The 16341-nt window shown below is 47.9% G+C and overlaps 1 protein-coding gene across 1 annotated transcript in view; it reads right to left on the reverse strand.

The window, feature by feature from the left end:
* LOC144161628 (uncharacterized) overlaps positions 1-3895 on the reverse strand; it is a 33715-nt gene extending 29820 nt beyond the window's left edge. The window contains exons 1-2 of the mRNA XM_077692259.1: positions 3790-3895; positions 1021-1062 (exon numbers count right to left, since the gene is read on the reverse strand). Coding sequence (XP_077548385.1) covers positions 1021-1062; positions 3790-3889 — 142 coding nt within the window. The 5' untranslated portion in view covers positions 3890-3895. The remainder of the gene's footprint in view (positions 1-1020; positions 1063-3789) is intronic.
* Positions 3896-16341: the final 12446 nt, after the last annotated feature.

Below are 16341 nucleotides of genomic sequence, written 5' to 3' on the forward strand. Positions count from 1 at the left end.
TGACAATATATAATGAAGAACTAGACTGGAGAATGCACAATGCTGCTTTATATTTTGGCAAAACAAACCAATTTAGGTTTTGAAATTATGGGAGCATTTGTAGCAAAGTTGGATAATGCCGCTGACTAAAGCTGAGACGTAGTCAATGCACTAAAAGGCTGTGACGCTTCGTTTAGATCGTTTTTCGTTTCTTTTGGCGGGTCTTGACACGGCCACTTGCTCGAAACTATTACAGGCGGGCTAAGGAGCCTGCGATGATTATACCAGTTTCTAGATTGATTGATTGATTGATTGATTGATTGATTGATTGATTGATTGATTGATTGATTGATTGATTGATTGATTGATTGATTGATTGATTGATCGATCGATTGATTGATTGATTGATCGATTGATTGATTAATTGATTGATTGATTGATTGATTGATTGATTGATTGATTGATTGATTGATTGATTGATTGATTGATTGATTGATTGATTGATTGATTGATCAATCAATCATGGGGTTTAACACGCCGAAACTACTCAAGTTATTAGGCGCCCCGCAGTGGACACCTCCGGATAAATTTTGACCACCTGGGGATCTTTGACGTGCGCCGAAATCTCAACACACGGACGTTTTTGCTTTTCGCCTCCATCCGGAAAGCGGCCGCCGAGGCCAGGAATCGAACCACAGTCCTTGGCCTCAGCAGCACAACAACGCCTTTGCCACTGAGCTACTTCGGCGGATTAATATGTACCACAGTTTCTATTAAACGATTACACCGGTGATTATACCTTGAATGGACAACCCGTGCATCACCGGGTACTACAGATAGTGCTGGCTGGAGATCGTTTACAGGAGGTGTCTTGGAAGTAATTCTGATGGACTGCGGTATAATTACTGTGAATGATGGAGGACCCGCCAGTTTCTGATCTCGGTAGTGTTCCCTTACGCTAGCACAAAGAGAGGGTGGCGCGATAAGCATGTAGTAATCTGCCTTTCTTTTTTTCAACACAGGGAATTGGAGCAGACTTACCTGCTCTGTCGAGGTCTGCTACCATGTCAGCCGCTGCTTTCACTTGGCGTCGACATTCGGCAAGCGTGGATAAAAACAAAGAGGCACAAAATAAGCAAAACTGTCATTTTAAGTGGAAATTTGAGCGCGAAAAATTCGACAAAGACACAGAAAGACCAGATGGGACTAGCGCTCCTCACTTGAAAACATGAACCAACTAGTCCAACAACAAGTTCTATTAAGCTGTCATTTTAAGTGCTTCTTTGTTCGGAGGTTTCAAAATAATGAAACTATATTTGTCCTGCGATAAGACCATGAAATTATATCAAAAATTAGAAATCCGTCATTATGACGTAACTCGAACAAGAAGAAATGTTTTTATTTTCACGTCACGCTTCCAGTAGCTTGAAATGGTGACAATGGATTAGGATGTGGTGGACTTATAGGGGAAAGGGTGGTTCTGGATACATTTTTACTGGCCTTTAGAGCTTTTTTTGCACAAGGTTGATTGAACACTGTATTTAACTGCAGGTTTCGATTAATCCATGTATTACCCTTTAAATGACCTTTTTTTTTACAGGGTCTGCCATTTTAAGTGTAATTTGCACGTGCTGTAAGGTATTCAGAAGGTACCTGTTTTTTTTTGTCGTTTTATAAAAGCAGGACTGCATTGGGAAAATTATGGGGATATACGTTAGCATATCCTTTCGTTCAGACGACATTTCTTGTAGTTTTTGGAGCCTCTTTTTGTAGTTTTCAGGCTCTGTTTCCGTTCTCGTTGCAAAAGAACCTTGTCACATATTTCTGCCGTTAGGTTTGCTGACTAATTTTTGAGAAGGTAGAGAGCGTACAATGAATGCCTTAAAAAATGGAACAAATTGCAGGAACAGACACCTTGGCTTTATGAGGGGACAGCAAACCGATTCTCCTTACTTTAACGTAAGGTGACAAGCCAGCAATAATTATATCCGATATTAAGCGCGTTGAAAGGACAGCGGCGCAGTAAAAAAACTGGGTGGCGTATTCGCAACAATTCCCAACAAAACAACAAAGCTTTCATTACGTATTTGTTGGCTCCGCTTTACGCTTCTCGGTGAGGAAAGATCCCGTCGGAAGAAATCATGGCGATTCGGTCACTTAATACAACCACAAAGGCTAACGTTTCTTCAATGCGACGTTTTTGCAGCTGGTCGTCCTGTGTGCAGGTATGTCACACCTTTTTGTTTGGTGCTCTTTGCCCCAGCTAGCGTAGTGCCACAAAAATCTAATAATAATAATAATAATAATCATCATCATCATCATCACCACCACCATCATCCTCCTCCTCCTCCTCATCATCATCATCATCATAATGAGTATTCACCAACGCCCCGTAAAAGTGTCACCGGTGGTTTAATGTTTTGGGATATTTTCTTACAGCAAAGAAATTACGCTTCACTTATTTTTATTTTAGCACTCATATTGACGGTATGTCGTAATTGTTTCCTTCAACACTTTCTTTTAAATGCAGAGCATTTCTTTAACTCGCACTGTCACCCGTCGTCCCTCGGCGTTGTCCGCAGCCAGCCCCCTGCACTATAAAAAAATAATAGTTATCGGCGCCAGGTTTCGATCCCACGACCCTGTGGGCGGAACGCGAGGTACATGGTGCTCTTCCCACTGCGCCACAAAACCGACACAGAATGAAAGGCTACGAACGCGCCTTATATCCTTGACTCATTCAAACTCAGTTGCATCGATCTCGTCTTCACCAGTTGCTGCAACGCACGACCACTGCTTAAAGACCCCTTAACAAACCCATGCAGAGCATTTCTTTAACTCGCACTGTCACCCGTCGTCCCTCAGCGTTGTCCGCAGCCAGCCAGCGGGCGCATACCCACTTAGGGGGATTGACCAAGAAGAGTTATGGTACAATCAATTATGCGAGGCAAAATAATGGAGCAGAGGAAAGAATTCGGTCTAGGTTAATGAGTGAGAGAGAACAAACACGAAAAAAAGAAAACAACAGAAGAAAACAACACACGCCTCCCCGACTGCCGCCATTCCCCCTGAGAGCCTGAGAGATAAAAGAAGAAGAAGACGAAAGAAAGAAAATGAAGATCCAACCGATGGGGGGGGGGGGGGGGTGCAAGTGATGGCAATAAATAATAACAAGTTGACGTTACGTACTTGACGCGTCTCGTCTCTCTCTCAACCCCAACTACCCAAGCCCCAACTACCCAACCCCCCCTACCAAGCCCTACTACCACCAACTACTACCAACTACCACAGCCTGCGCGACGTGAGCGACCCCGAATGCTCTGCATTTACTCGTGTCCCTCGCGCGGGGGCATGGGAAGTTCTTTTTTTTTTTTTTTCTACGCTGCAGACGACCAAAATCATTTAAGCCAATTGAACTAACACAACTGCGTTTGCCTAAAGCGTTTCCGGTAGAGCACATTATAATATTTCCCTAAGCTTGCACGTCAAATCAGGCTTGGGAACAGTACACGTGCTACTGTATTAAGCCATGTGATCTAACTTCATGCGTTTCACTGGCATCTAACCTGACTTGCGCGGGGGTAATTGTAAGGCAGTGCATATGAGCGCTGTAATACCGCAATCTGCAAAAATTGGGAAGAAGATGCCAGACAAAGGAGTCTCCCATAGTCAAGCAGTAAATTTTTGGCCTATTTCAATTTCAACATGGATACTGGTTGTGTCACAAGGAACGGCAGCAGCGTATCGAATGGCAATGGCTTTGTAGATGGAACGCCAATATGTATGTCGCCCTAATTGAAACGTACGTACCACGTCCCCCTCCGGTGAGCACGAAGGTAGTCGCGGCGACGCCCCCAACGGCACACAGGACACCCAGGAAGGTGCCCAGGTACGTCAGGGAGCGACCCATGTTGCACTCCGGCGAAGTAAGTTTGCTGGATGCGCGCATGCGTGGGAACAGGTGACGTTAAAATTACCGAACACGCACTCGCTGCTCTTGAACTAGCGCCTCCATTTCCCTGTAGGCGGGATGAAGCAAATTTCTGCCAAGTCAGTGGGAAAGTTTATACAAAGCAGCTTTGGCTACATCTCTTCATAGTCACATCGCTACTAGTGTACAGGTGATTCCGTTCACCGAACGTCCAGAACTTGGGAAAGATATGCAAGGACAAGGGTTGATTTTACACGTTTTGACCACGACTGACTTTATAAAGCCGGTCGTGGTTTTGACACGATTACGCAACCCTTGATTTGTTTGTTTTATTCATTTGCCCTCGTTCGGCCGTTGCGATCGCATACGTGCATGGCAGTGGGCATTGTAACGAATCGGCCAGCGCCGCCGTACTTTCCCGCATCACTCCTCGGCTGTGCGGCGAAGCCACTGCGTGCGCCTTTCAGCGCACGCAGCGCACGGAATTTCAGCGCACAGAAATTCAAGCATGGATGGAAGAAAATGAAATACTTGGGGAACTGCAGAATGGATTTAGACAAGACAGGCGACTGGATGACAATCTGTTCGTGATAACGCAATGCATTGAAATTGCGAAAGCACAGAAGAGACCACTATGGATTACGTTCTTGGACATTAAAGGGGCATATGACGACGTAAACAGAGAACGGCTGTGGAGAATGCTGAAACTCCAGGGATTAGAGGACGAGTTAGTACAGTTCGTTATAGCAATCTATAAAGACAATAGAGTGCACCTTACTTGGGAAGGACAGAAATGCGCCCAGCAGGTCAACATCCATCGGGGACTGAAACAGGGATGCCCTTTGAGCCCAATACTGTTCATGCTTTACATGGCAGGGTTAGAAAAGAAACTGGAAGAAAGTCAAGTAGGGTTTAGCCTAACCCATGTGCTGCAAGGCGAAGTGGTACAACAGCATATTCCCGGAATGTTATACGCAGACGACATTGTTCTTTTAGCTGATAACCAAACCGATATGCAGCGGCTAATAAATATTTGCGGCCAGGAAGCCACTGACCTCGGATTAAACTTCAGTGCAGAAAAATCAGGAATAATGGTTTTCAATGACGCTACCACCGACGTAGTGTCTATCCAGCAAGGCGAATTACCTAGAGTGAAGGAATATAAATATTTGGGAGTGTGGATAAACGAAGGGGATAACTACTTAAGTACTCACGAGGAGCAACTTAAGGTTAAGGGAAAGCGAAACGCAGCTATAATGAAGCATAGAGCTCTGTGGGGGTATAACGAATATGAAGTAGTAAGAGGAATGTGGAAAGGAGTAATGGTTCCGGGTCTCACGTTTGCGAATGCTGTACTCTGCTTAAAATCAGACGTTCTATCAGGCCTTGAAGTAAACCAGAGAACGGTAGGACGTTTGGCCTTAGGCGCGCATGGAAAAACAACTAACGAAGCAGTTCAGGGAGATATGGGCTGGGCGTCGTTTGAAGTTAGAGAAGCTGAGAGTAAAATATGCTTTGAGATGAGGTTGAGGGCAATGGATCAACGAAGGTGGGCAGCTAAGGTATTTAGGTACCTATACTTGAAAAGCGTGGGCACGCAGTGGTTAAGAAAGACTAGAAGGCTAACGATGAAATACGGAAAGAACAGCGAGGAATCCAAAACAGCCAAGGTAACCAAAAAAGAGGCAAGGCAGATTGAAACGAATAAATGGAGGGAAAAAATGAAAGCTAAAACGTCGTTAGAGATGTACAGGGCTGAGAAGATGAACATCAGAAAGGAAAATTTCTACGATAATTCCCAGGGCAGTGCTTTGCTTTTTGAGGCTAGAGCAGGTTGCCTGCGAACTAAGAGTTTTGTGGGGAAGTATTCACAAAATGATGGGGTATGCGTGGTCTGCGGAAAAGAAACAGAAACTATGCGGCACATCGTGTTAGAATGTGAGGGTATCCATCCAAATCTACATGAAGGGAATATTGGGCTTTCAGAAGCCCTAGGATTTAAGGGTATCACAGAGGAAGTTAACTTCAAGGCTGTCGAGGGGACGAAAAGAAGATTAGAATGCTGGTGGACGAAAAGCAGAGAGGGGAATATTGCCTAGGACAGTTACCACCTGTAACAGGAAAAAAAAAGTATTTTGTGCCTAATAAGCTTTTTGTGCCTGCTATAAGCAGCGCTAGTATTGAACCAAAAGTGTAAAACATAGGTATATTAGTCCTTTTTGGTCAGATGACACGTCATCACCCCGATACAAAGGGGAAACCAATAGAAATCATCATCATCATCATCATCAGCCGTCAGGCGCCACCATGTCGGTGACAAGTTTCAACAAGCCGAGTCAGACGCTTTGCTTTCGGCGCATTTCAAAACTTCGGCGGCTGCCGGCGAGGCTCGTCTCAACGCTCTTCAAGGACACACATGCCCCGTGATCGCACCGAAGTCCTCCTCTCTCCCCTCTCCCGGACTCAACGTGCGCCGAGGCTATGAACTGCTCACGAACTCTGGAAAGAGCGTTGTGTGTGTCTGTGACGTTCGTGGCGTATTGCCGCTTGTTGGCGTTTTGACCGTTACGGCTTTTGGGTATAAATAGAAGCCACCCAAGCGCTGTAACTCATTCCTGTTTGAGCAGCGAATCCATGCTGTCACTCTGCTCGAGTCCTGTATTGTAACCTCACCCGTCGGGGCATTGTTCTTTGGCTTCGGCTCACCTCTCGTTATGAAGTAAACAGTTACGTTGGCCTATCAGCTCTGGACCTCTTCCCGGCTGCGGCTCGGCCCGCCCGGTCGCAACAGCATCTAGGGCTATTTTTTAATATCGAGTAAGAAGTGGTCCATGCCTGTGTTGGGTTGGACCCCGAAGGTCGTCTTTTGGCGTAGTTACAAAAATGCAGCTAGATATTATTTAGATTTTTAGCGCAGGCATTTCATCACAGGGTGCAGCAGGGAAGTGAGATTGCCCACTTTGTAATTGCTCGCAAATTGTACATACATGTCTTCGGCGTCGTCATGGAAGTGGTCGGATGGCGGCAACGGCGACATTCGCACGTCCGTTTCGGGTGGCGGCTCGGAGCAGGACATGGTGGCCCAGTTTATGTCCTGGAGTGAAACTGGGTTCGGAGGAGCTCGGACGAATTTGCGCCCTGCAAAGGATGTAGACAGGACTGAGGCCGGGCTTCTTTTCGCAGCAGTACCGGGGATATTATAAGGAAATGAGCCATGCCTCCGTCAGATGGGGAACCTCAACACTGGGACACGTATGGCTCGATAACGTGGGGCAGAGATGAGTGGCGGATTTTGACGCACGAACATCGATACACCCTAGGATTGGGGTAGAACATTGCGTGTGTTGCAAGGGGTGGGTGCCGCGGGTAACGTGATACTTCATTATTTCATTTTGCCAAAAAAAAATTCATGGCTCTTGTACCCACCATTAAGGCGTGCGAGAAACGCTCTGCTGCAGACTGCTAAGCCATAGCAAGGCGTGCGCATAGGGCCGGGACTCACGTGCGTGAGCGAGAGGGATGAAACGCGAACTCATTAATAAAGACCTATACCAATCGATTATCCAATAGTTGTTTTCGTCACAGATTGGAGGGCGGCCGACATGTTGGTCATTTCACCCTTCGGACAACGACGGGTTGGTCCCTGTCAAAGGTTACCGGTAAACGACACCCCGAACGCGCTAGCCGGCTCCACCCTCGTGGGGCTTAGTCACTAGGGATTTTAGTATCAAGTGCTGCTTTCGAGTGCCTCACAGGTAGGCCACATGTGCTTTACTTGTGGGTAACTAGTGATTTTTAGGTCACGGCTCATTGCTGCGTGGCCTACACGTTACGTGACCCACCAGAGATGCATTGGTACGTAACTAGTGGGAACATTGCGGCTCAGTCGCCATTTCTTAGGGAGGAGTTCGTGGCGGGTAACCTCTTGAGCACCTTTGAGGTTACGTTTTGATCACTTATTGACCACAGGGTACTGGCGGATGACTGATTTGGAGATCCCATAACCTTCCCGTGACCCAGGGGTGTGCCACCACAAGGCCACGGGTTTTTTAAATGGGTACTGACACAAAATTTTGAAGACGAGATAGCTACGAGACAGACTGGTTGAACACACATAATCACCTGCAAGATATCAGCGGCGAATACAGCCTAGAACATATTTAAAATCAATTTTAAAGTGTGCGAAACGCAACCGAGCAGCCTGTGGAGGACCTCGCCCAATCGACATTCCCTGGATGTGGAGTAAATAAACAACATCCAAACACGTCACGTGTTTGTGTTGGCTGCTTCCGCGCTGCCGGCGTTTCGCGCCGGCTTGCCGCTCTGATCGGAAGTCGAACTTCTGCTCTCGAGCAACGAACGATGCGATCGTTGGCGGCAAAGGCACTGGGATTTCATTGGCTCATCAAGCAGCTGGCCGCGACCTATGTTGTACAGCGATTCTAGGCACCTTATTTTTATTGCTCTTTATTACGCTGGACGCGAAAACGCGCCGGGGGAAACGAAAAGCGCACGGTCGCGTCTCCAGCGGCGGGCATGGCCATGACCCCGATGTATAGCGCAGGCTCGCGCAGGGAGCTCGAGCGATAGGTTGTTACCGCTGCACGAAACGGGGCTCAAGTCCCAAACCACGCAGCACATACGAGAAAGGAGTTAATGACGCGATGGCGGATTGCATTAGAAATCGTCATCATTAGAAATCGCTTACGAGAGCGGCAATCGAATATCCGCCGCAGTGCTAAGCCCAACACATATGTAGGCAGACGTGTACCTGTAGGCAGACTGGCCGGCTACTCCCAGCGCGCGTCTCCCCACCCACTGTCTCGAGCGTCGCTCTCTAGCCGCGGCAGAAATTTGCACTCGCAGCACCTGCGTGCCGTCCTGGGTCGCTTCTTAATTAAGCGGCTGACGAGACCAGTACGTAGGGGAATTCGCAGAAACTGCCGGCGACGCGGATTCGACAGCGCTACGGCAGCTCTGCTCTGTGATATCCGTGAGACGGTCACGTGGACAACTTCGTTTACACAAAATCCCTCGTTTCGCGGCACACGCTGAAACCGAAACTGCGACTGGTTGCATTAAAAACGTCTCTAATTAGACATCCGTTGCACTCTGAGGCAAACGAGGTTTTCACACGTGATAACTAGGTCATTAGCTACCTATCGCAACAACAAAAACAAGATGCAAAATTTTTGTGTCAGTGCCCCTTTAAGGTCAAAGGTTTTGGTGGATGACCAACGTTTGGCAGATTAGTGGGTCACTGCTACGTCCTCACTAGTGAACCCTCAGCGACGAACCACTGGCGAAACGAAGGAAGTCAACGATGAACCAGAAATGGCGGGCAAATCTTGAACTGCCAAGCACCAGTGTGTCAGTTACCAACGGGCGAGCGACGCCCCAGTGACCACAAAAAACATAAACAATTTATTTTCAGGTCTATTCGGGTGAAAGTAGAGACAAAGACCAAACCTACATAATCCAAGGTATGCTGTCATCAATATATCTCCTTAAAATGTTCAGCGACATTCCTCATGGGCTTTAAATTGATCCATGGTCAAAGTGAAATGAAATTATGTTATAGTAGTAAAACCTGGCAAGGTGGGAGTTGGCAGACGCTTACGTAATAAAACTACGAAACATTTTATGCTTCATAAAGCTAGCACGTGCAGCTTGTAGATAAATGAGGAAATTATGTCTCACCGGAGAGCTTGGGAGACTTCGTTAGAGGTTCCATGTGTTTGCCCTGGAAAGTCGTTGTGGCCGGCCACTATTCCCGCACTGAATGGGAAAAAGCAAGGAACCCAAAATTGGGGGATTAAGAAATAAGCGTTTGAGGACAAGGAGACATAGAAACGTGACCGTGTTTTGATTACGGTACACCAATTAATCAGCGCTGTGTTACTTCGTATATGTCAACCGATATGCCGGTGGGGAACCAGTTTTTGGTAACGAGGAGCTGTTTATGGACTAATCTGTGGGTTTTTGTGTACAGTGAATATAGGTATTCGCGGACTCTTTGTAAATGCGGCATAAAGACCGAAGGTGCATAGGCCGCGCGGGTGGCAACGGCTACTAAGCCATTCGCCACATTTGCTATTTCGACTTCACCCTCTGAAGTTATCTTTGAGAATAACGTATAGGGCCTGTTTAAGAAGAATCGCTGTATTTAGATAACGAGGGCGTTTATCTCAGGCTGAGAAGTATTTTAAACAAGAGTCTTTTGTATATTATTCGTCTATTATCAGCAGATTATGCACAACCATGGGTTTGAACCGTGACGCCGTGAGCTGCGCCGCACAAGGTTGGGCGCAACGTCGCTGTGAAAATTCCACGCGCTTTTTTACAGTCGCGATTGACAGCCTGCACCTTACACAAAAATGAATCTGCTATAAATATTCGTTTCAAAGGGTACTCGAGAGAAAAACGTTCACGATTGTAACTAAACATAGGCAGAAATTGTGGCTATGGTGGGTGACGCATAAATAAGCAATGAAAAGCTGTGGTTCTTGCTGGGGTTTTAATAGGGAAAGCGCTTCTTTGGGTGTTTCGGCCACAAAATACGTTGAAACCGATCGGTAGATCCTTTTTATACTTGTAACTGTGAGAGAATCTTTCAACCTAGTATAAAAACCGGTTTTCCCTAATGCCAAAGACTGAGAAAAATCGCAACTACAAAAAATATCCCACCTCCCCTCGCGGGAACGCCTGTGTAGATGCGACGCATAGGGGGTTCACGTTGCAGCGTTGGACAGCGGAGGAACGACGCTGGAACGATGGAGCGGAGCGGCGCAGGCACCGCGTTTAATAGCGCGCATAACGGTGAGGGGACGCGCCGGCGCCAGTGCGTCTGCCGCGGCTATGACGTAACACAATCCAACACAATCCACTTTAATCCAATCCAATCCAAATACAAATCCAATCCAAGCCAAGCCAATCCAATCGAATCCAATCCAATGCCCCTCGCGAGAGAGTGTTCGCTATCGGAGAGGAGAGGGAGTGAGCGGTGGAGAGCGCTGCTGGTGCGGCGAGGAGAATGGGGGAGGGGCGGACGCCGACGACGACCCGGATGCAGGGACAAGGCGAGTGACTTCGCATATAAAAAAGTTGGCGCAACTTGCACTAGTGGTGCAAGGCTGGAAAAACAGCAGAGCTGACGGCCCCTCTCCGTGCGTCGGAGACCCGGCTGTTGCACTATGGTGGCTAGAGGGGGGAAGTGTGATGGGCGGCAGTCGGCGGTCGGCGGGGCGCACGGGGGAGCGATGAAATTCGGAGCGGAGTTGTAGATGGCGCTACCTGACGTTGGTGTGCCGCCGTCGCGGCTGCTGAAGAGAGCGGCACAGAGCCGCTAGCACGCGCGTCGCGCACACTTTGCGTTGAAACGGAAGAAAACGTTTGAGCGATAAAAAAAGAGTGGTTGAGAGTCATTTTTTTTTAAATTTGTGCTGAAGGACATGTGATGCCCAGTGCAAACATCACGAGCTGTTTGCAGCTCAGAGCTGCATAAATACGATTAACTAAACTTATTTTGAGTGAGCAGAGAAAAAAGGACCAAACATTTCCCCGAGGGGGAGAATGTGAAAGTGCGAATGCACGGTTGTCGGCCCGCTTGCGGCGCTTGCGCTCGGCCCCCGCAGCCCACCCCCTCGCCGCCTTCTCTTCCATCTCTTCCATCGGGTTTGTAGTATCACGTGTACACCACGCAGTTATCAAGCCGCTATAACGCCGCTGAGTCGCCAACGCACGCCGCTGACGACGTAGTTTGAATGCGTTAAAGATATAAGGCGCGTCTAACACTGATATCACCGTCGCGTCTGTGGCTTGGTCGGTAGTGCGTCGCGCTGCGGCCCGCAAAGTCCTCGGATCGAAACCTGGCGCCGGATGCTGTTTTTTCTTTAAAGAGCACTGCGGACGCCGCCGCCGACGCCGGCGGTGGATGGTTTGGGGTCGCTTATAAAGAGCATTCGCTCTTAAAAAAACCTATGCGTGATTCGCTAGCTAGCGAACGGCAAGAGAAGCTTAATGTGACAATCCAAAAAAAAAAGTAGAAAGAGTCTTAATGCGGGCTTATTGGTGGTGCATACTTAAATATCGAAAACAGAGTGCGGTCTCGTCTCGCCTTTCTTTGTCCCGTCGTAGCGCTATTTTCGATCTTTGATGAAGAGTGTATTAACGTGTAGCGGAATTTTTAGACGCTGGGTGCGTTGGCATTCACGAAAAGGCATGATGCTAAGTTGTTAACGCAAGCAAATGGGGGAAGCGAACACGAACGACTCGGAACGCGGATTTTTAACTTAATCCTTCACCCGTCCGGCGTATTGTCGGTGGCCACACACATAAAAAATTAAAAACATACGAACAAGCAAAAAACTACGTTGGGGACACACGCAATAAATCGCGGCAACTCTTTGTCGTTCTGTTATAGCTTCAGCGTTCGCCAGCATGGTATACCTTTAACAGAAGCTTTAGTATTGTAAAAGAATGTGTTCATGTTAGTGCTTTGGCGAACCTAACATGCAACAAATATTTTACAATACAGTAGCTTTTACAGCGCGGAATCACAAGGTCAGAGGAAATACATAGCACAGTACATACGCAAAATTTTCACTGGAGCGCACATGAGCTTTTTATTTCATAGACCACCTATCATATTTACAGATCACACAAGGAGAAGCAGTATAGCAGCGGACTCTACTTGACCTTCCTTAACGTTAAATGCTTCTGGCGCTCCCTTTGAAGAGCCTTGTACTTGTTCAAAGACTTTGTATAAATGCAGCCTACCACAATTTTCGCAGTATGTTCTTTGCTATGAAGCTCGCCCCCTACTTGGCGGAGTGTTACACTGCTCAAAAACTGCATAAAGTCGTGCACACTGAATGCGTGAAGTTTCTCTGTTGAGAAGAACAATGTAAATGCATCCTATAACACAATTGTTACCAACGCATCGCCAGGTCACAAAAGGCGCCTCCCCTCTCAAACTGTAGCGTGCACACACTATCCGCAAGGCATTCAGTTGCTGCTCTGATGACTGTAAGGCCACAAGCACACTACTGGCAAGAAATTTTACCACATAACTTTCTGGTTACATATCCTGCACGTTTGGTAACCGCTTCACCCAGGCAAAAAACATAATTCGCGCTTTCGACGCCATCAGTGCACGCAACGTACGTTATAACTATTACAACGCACATGAATTGCACAGTATCACGCACTGCACACCTCTGGCACAGTGGGACATGAGCTACGCTTCCGAGCTTCGACGTGACGGCGATCGCCGTACACAGCGGGGTTTACTACGCGGGCGAGTGGGCGGGCGCGCCGGCGAGCACACCAGCGGTGTTTCAGCGCCCCTAGCGGCGCCGGAAAATTTCATCGCGCATCGCGCCTCTCCTTTCCACGGCGCGGATACATCGCCCGTCACACTTCCCCCCTCTAGCCACCATAGTTGCACCTCACATTTCCGAACTTGGTATACTGAAAGGACGCCATGACTGGCAGACCGGATTGCTTCGTCCGCAAACTTTCACATCTCTCCCAAAGTGGACCGCGTTAGCACGCGCTAGAACCCGCGGCCTAGTCCAAAGCCAACGCCGGCGCTACGAACCCAAAGGAAACGCCGTGCGCCCGGAATGCGGTGATAGTTCAGTCGTTAGATACCGGTTTCATTACGCGAGGGACACAGGTTCGTTTCCGATCACGGAAAACGTTTGTTTTGAAGCGAAGCTTTACTACTTTCGTCCAGCGGTTTCGCGGCGGATACGGAATTTCACCTTTTGACACACCACTCGAAGCGCGTCGCGTAATTCGCCGGGCCCGCTTTCGGCGCTGCGCACTAATAGGCCCCCTTTTCAGTCGTTCTGCTCAGTACGACCGGCGGCCTCCCATGCACGCGCCGCTGTGTCAAACGTTGACTGTGTCGTCTTTCGGGCTACGTGACTCGTCTGACGTCCGGCGCAAAAGGAACGGCGCGTTCTCCGTGAAGGAACGCCGCGTTCGCCGGGTATCATTCTGTGAGCGTTGCACGGGACCGAACAACTATGCATCGTGGTCGGAAATACAGCTACATCAAAGGTTAATCAAGTGAAGCCAAAACTCAACCAGACTAAGCCAAGATATTGCTTCGCATATCAAAGGTTCGCTGAGCTACGCCGCAGCCATTTTTTTCTTTCCAATTGGCCCGCCGCACATGTTATTGCTCCCGACCGGTGCTAACCCCGTACCCGTTGGGCCTTTAGGGTGGGGTCCATTGGATAGGTTGCCGGTTTCATGGCGTAAAGGTTCCTGGCTCTACTCCCGGGACCACCCTAACCACATTTTGTTTCTTCAGGATTCGAGGTTTGTTGGTGCAACGGACAGACAAAGCGCGGCCCGAACATCTCTGCTGTTAAAATCGAAGGAGCCCTTGTTCCGTCTTCAGAAGGAAGACGGACAAGAATGTGGCGAGAGAAGCCCAGTGGTCAGGAGCAGGCTTGGCCTTGCAAGGACTCAGAGTGGGTAAAAGGACGGAGTAAGAAGTTTATCCCTAAAACGCGCTCAACTGAGATGATATAACTCGTGGAGAGAAGACTGGTTGCAAAAACTTACGGATTATTCGCCAGAAATCTGAAAACAAGACAACTGAAGCGTGAATTCCTTGATCAGCGTCACAGTAACAGCAACGTTTTCTTCTTCGTGTGAAACCGTCGACGTAAGTCCTCGTGATCACAGCTAGGAAAAGCTCCTTTCAGAAGGTACGCCACTATTTATTTAAAACTATATATTACGTTTTTAAAATGAAACTTCGCCGAAAACGGAACCTATTCGATAAATACGAGATTGGAGACAATGGTTTAATACTATAAGTACTCAACAAAATTTTTCGGCATTTATAGGCGAAAGCCTGGCGGGCTGCTAAGACCGCTACCTTCTTTTCCAACGTACGCACGTCGAATTTAGCAGCCATGCTATTGTACATTCAGTGATGTATAATTATTCCATCTTAATCCATTGTAATCCACATTAATCAACTTTAATTCAGCTCATCCAATCTTAATTTCACTTATTTTTTCTTAATCTCGCATAATCCATCTTGGGCCCCTTAATCCACCTTAATCCCACCATAATCTTCCTTAGGTCACCTTAATGTGCTCTAGTGTCGCTTAAGCGACGGCCCCGAAGGACTCAACAGAGAGACGCGAACTCGTTGAAAATGCAAATCCGGAGAGGGTTGATTCAAAACGGCGTACCTTTTATAACATCGGCTCAGCCGCCTGATGGTAAAACACCGAAGCGCCATGATCCAAAATCCCCGATAGTACGTGTGCCTTAGTCTATCTCAATTCATCCGGCCCCGATATTTCATCGTATATAATTATCTTAATCTCTGTGTGACATTATCCAACGTCTTTTCTGCCTTTTGCCAGTTCAAAACTCCCTTGATCAGATCACATATTGTTAGGCGTAACTTATGAAGATTGTAGCATTTTTGAACTGTAGCAAATAGAACTGTAATTGAACTGTAATTTGAATTGTAGCAAATTGAACTGTAGTTTTCATGGCTTACGAGTCTTTCTTGTTTGAAATGACTGCTGTCTATTTGTTAGGTCATGTTATGTTAGTTTAGATTAGGTTACCTTGCTTTACGTCAGGTAGAGCGATGTAATGCAAGACGCGGCATTCTTTTCCCCAAACCCGGTGGACGTCGATATAGTGGAAGTGCTTATAGTACCGTCGGACGGCTATCTAGACACAGCCAATTCAAATCAGGTATTCGGCAGCGAAAGCTGTTGTTGTTGTTCCTCTATTAACTGTTCCCCACGGCCCCCGTCAACACTTGCTGAGCTCAAAGCGATTTTCGACGCCTTGACGGCTATAGAGCTGCTGAGACCAGACAAATCACAACCTGTCAACATCTTTACAGATTCAATGCAAGCAGTCCGAGACCTCCGGAAAGTACTTCATCAAGTGCCCATGTCCCAAAACATCCACGCGAAGGCTGCGGCCCTTAGTTTCAGAGTGAATATTACTTGGGCCCAGAGCACGTCGACCCCTGGACAGCAACAGGCGGATGCGGCGACTCGTATACCTCCAACGACGCATCCACTGCCCTTATTTCCAGTTGACGCAATGTCAAAGTTGGCCACCGACAAAGAAGAACTTCGGTGCTCCACACGCGCACTTATTCCACCGTGTGGATCAAACCTCCCTGGTGGGCTTACCCGCCGTGAGGAGGTGGCGCTACGAAGGATTCGCGTCGGCGCTGCTCTCACACCAGCTGTCACCCACACCTGGCCCCCGGACCGACGGGCTCCGTTTAGCCGGACATGTCCATTTTGCACCACGTCGGCATCGACCGAAGACATTCACCATCTTCTGTGGACTTGCCGTGGCCTCCAACGTTCCCGATAGCAAGTACTACATAGTGTGGGACTCAACCCAGGCCGGCCTCCCGACTA

The sequence above is a fragment of the Haemaphysalis longicornis genome, unplaced genomic scaffold, assembly GCF_048455015.1.
Source record: "Haemaphysalis longicornis isolate Haplotype H1 unplaced genomic scaffold, Haemaphysalis longicornis Haplotype H1 scaffold_12, whole genome shotgun sequence".
Lineage (NCBI taxonomy): Eukaryota > Metazoa > Arthropoda > Arachnida > Ixodida > Ixodidae > Haemaphysalis > Haemaphysalis longicornis.